This window comes from Geospiza fortis, unplaced genomic scaffold (assembly GCF_000277835.1).
Source record: "Geospiza fortis unplaced genomic scaffold, GeoFor_1.0 scaffold117, whole genome shotgun sequence".
Taxonomy (NCBI): domain Eukaryota; kingdom Metazoa; phylum Chordata; class Aves; order Passeriformes; family Thraupidae; genus Geospiza; species Geospiza fortis.
This window is the reverse complement of record NW_005054500.1, coordinates 508,205-510,596: the sequence shown is the minus strand read 5'-3', so window position 1 is coordinate 510,596 and position 2,392 is coordinate 508,205. Positions and strand designations below refer to the sequence as shown.

The following is a 2,392-nucleotide window of genomic DNA, read 5'->3' as shown; positions in this document are numbered from 1 at the left end:
AGTAGGATGACACAAAATAGGATAACTAACCCAGCAGAAGGAATTATACACAAGTCCTTACCTGTCACCACCAGCTGCATGGTGAGGTTCTTGTAGAGGCCGTATTTGGGGTTGCTCAGGACCATGGTGTAGTTCCCAGCATGTTTTGGTCTCACATCTCGTATTCCCAGTCTGTATCTCAGTGGATCTGGCTCGTAGCAGGTGTGGTTGTCCTTGATCAGTTTGCCATCCTTGTACCTGTGTGGGAAGTTCCATCTTGTCCCTGTCAACCCTCAGAAACCCTGTCACCCACATTAGGGGGCTAAAGAGTCATCCCAGCAAGGGAAATGCAGGTCTAGAATCACTGCTTGGATTGGATATTTATTCCTGTTACCCTTCCACACCAGAACTGATTCTCATCTCCAGTGCTGTGGGATGGATTCATTGCACACAGGAAAAAGGTGTTTTATTTTATCTGAATGAACAGTGCCTCTCACATGCTCAACTATGATCTAAATGCCCCCAAATTAAGCTGGATGGGCAACACCAAGTGTAGGAAATAATGGAATAGCAAAATGTGTGTCACCAGTTTTAAAGGAAGAGATGAATTCAGCAGAATTATCTCTCAGGATGTCTCTGTGAGCCTTTACTGCTTCTGAAAAAGTTAAACTCTGTGAGCTGGAGAAGGCTGGTCCATAGGGAGGTCAGTGAGGAATTGCCAGCCTGGAATATTCCCTCAGGGCAGGAGAGCAGCATCTGCAGGAGAGGCTCCTCTTCACTGCTCACCCCACACGTGGGTTTATGGTCAGGAAATAGGCCAGGCTTTGCCACACACGGAGCTCTGGGCCTGGTGGAAGGATGCTGGGGCATCTCCCACTGCCTGAGGATGCTGGAAACTTCCTCTGCAGTCATAAAAACAACCATCCTGAGAGACCTCCAACATCAACAGCTGGGGCTCCAAGGGAAGGCAGCTCTGGTGGTCCCAGGCAGCTCTTTGGTCTCCCACCAAAGAGCTCCACACTGAGCCCAGGAACAAAGGCTTGGCAGGGAGAAGGGGTCAGTCCCCACTTCAGCTCCCAAAACATCCCCATCCCTAAATAACAGCAGCAATTAAAAACACCTCCTGGCATTGGTTCCACTAAAATTAGAGGATTTCATGTTATTTCACTGCTAATAAAATGCAGCAAGGCCAGCCCTGAGCATCCTCTTGCTGCCTGCCAGGCTCTCAGCTGGCTAAGGACAGGTGCTCTAGGGAAATGCCATGCCAGCTGTCCCATGGGATTTAATGCAGTTAAAGATGTGAAAGGCACTGGATGGGGTCGTTAAAGACAGAGCAGGAGAGAGGATAAGTGTTGAAAGGGTAAAGAGAGACTCAAATATCTCCTGGAGTTGCTGCTGGTTGCCTCTCCTGCTTTGCAGATCCATTGCACTCCTGGTGGAGCCTTTAGTTTGCTCAGGAGGATTCACTGCAAGGATCTGCTGGCACAGGATTGGAGGACATTATTTAAAAGTTCTGGAGAGAAACAATCTCTTATGTTAAAAACATGTCCTTTTGCTGTTATCCCCTGCCCCCTTCAGACTGACCATCACTGCTGGGGGTAAGCAGGAAACCCTTCCCCAAGAGCTTTCTCCTTGGATCTCCCAAATCATTCTGTGTCCAGGGAAAGTGAAACACAATTTTTTTCTTGCAGGGCTAGGAGAAGAATACAGTCTGGGTGTGGGAAAGGGAAAGATAGAAATTTCCAGAGACACTGAAGGGTTTGATCTGCAGCCTTGGAAGAAGCTTGGATTGATGTAAAAATAAAGTACACAGACATGAAGCAGAAAAACGATAAACTTATTTTTTTATAGTTGTAAGTAGGAATATGCTTTAAGTAAGTAAGAAACTGTATTGGGTAAGATGGTGAAGGGTTTATAGTGTAGAGGTGTGGTTGTATAGAGTAAGCTGAGAGTTTACACGTTATAACAGAAGCATATGTGTGATAGTAGCCCATTGGATAGAAGTATCTGCAGTGCAGTAGAAGTAAGTAAAGGTGATAGGTTAGAAAAGCAAAATAAACTTTGTGACAACTGTCCATTGGATCAGAGTTCTATATTGTCTTGTAACAGAACTTGTGACTACTTTGAGCTACGGCTGACTGTGTGCTTTTTTAAATCTCATAGCCTTTGAGACTGATGTTTAGCTGAGCAATAAATCGTTTTTAGCCCAACTGTGGTCCCATCCCTTCAATTAAAGTGATAATAATACTTGGGAATGAGGGCCCAGCCCCCCAGAGCTCAGGAGCCCAGAGTGGAGCCACAGCTCCTCAGCTGAGCTCAGCCCACAGCTGTGAGCCCATCCCTGACCTGTGTGGTGAGTGAGGAATGGTGGTGATCTGTTCCAGACAGGATTCCTAAGGGAGCCCAGGCATTC

At 46.7% G+C, this 2,392-nt stretch overlaps 1 protein-coding gene across 2 annotated transcripts in view; it reads right to left on the bottom strand.

Annotated features, from left to right (window-relative positions):
* Positions 1 to 2,392, bottom strand: part of LOC102034196 (vascular endothelial growth factor receptor kdr-like) — a 127,099-nt gene that overhangs the window by 67,796 nt on the left and 56,911 nt on the right. For both annotated transcript variants that reach the window (XM_031063374.1, XM_031063375.1), the window contains exon 9: positions 62 to 237. In XM_031063374.1, the coding sequence (XP_030919234.1) occupies positions 62 to 237 (176 nt within the window). The remainder of the gene's footprint in view (positions 1 to 61; positions 238 to 2,392) is intronic.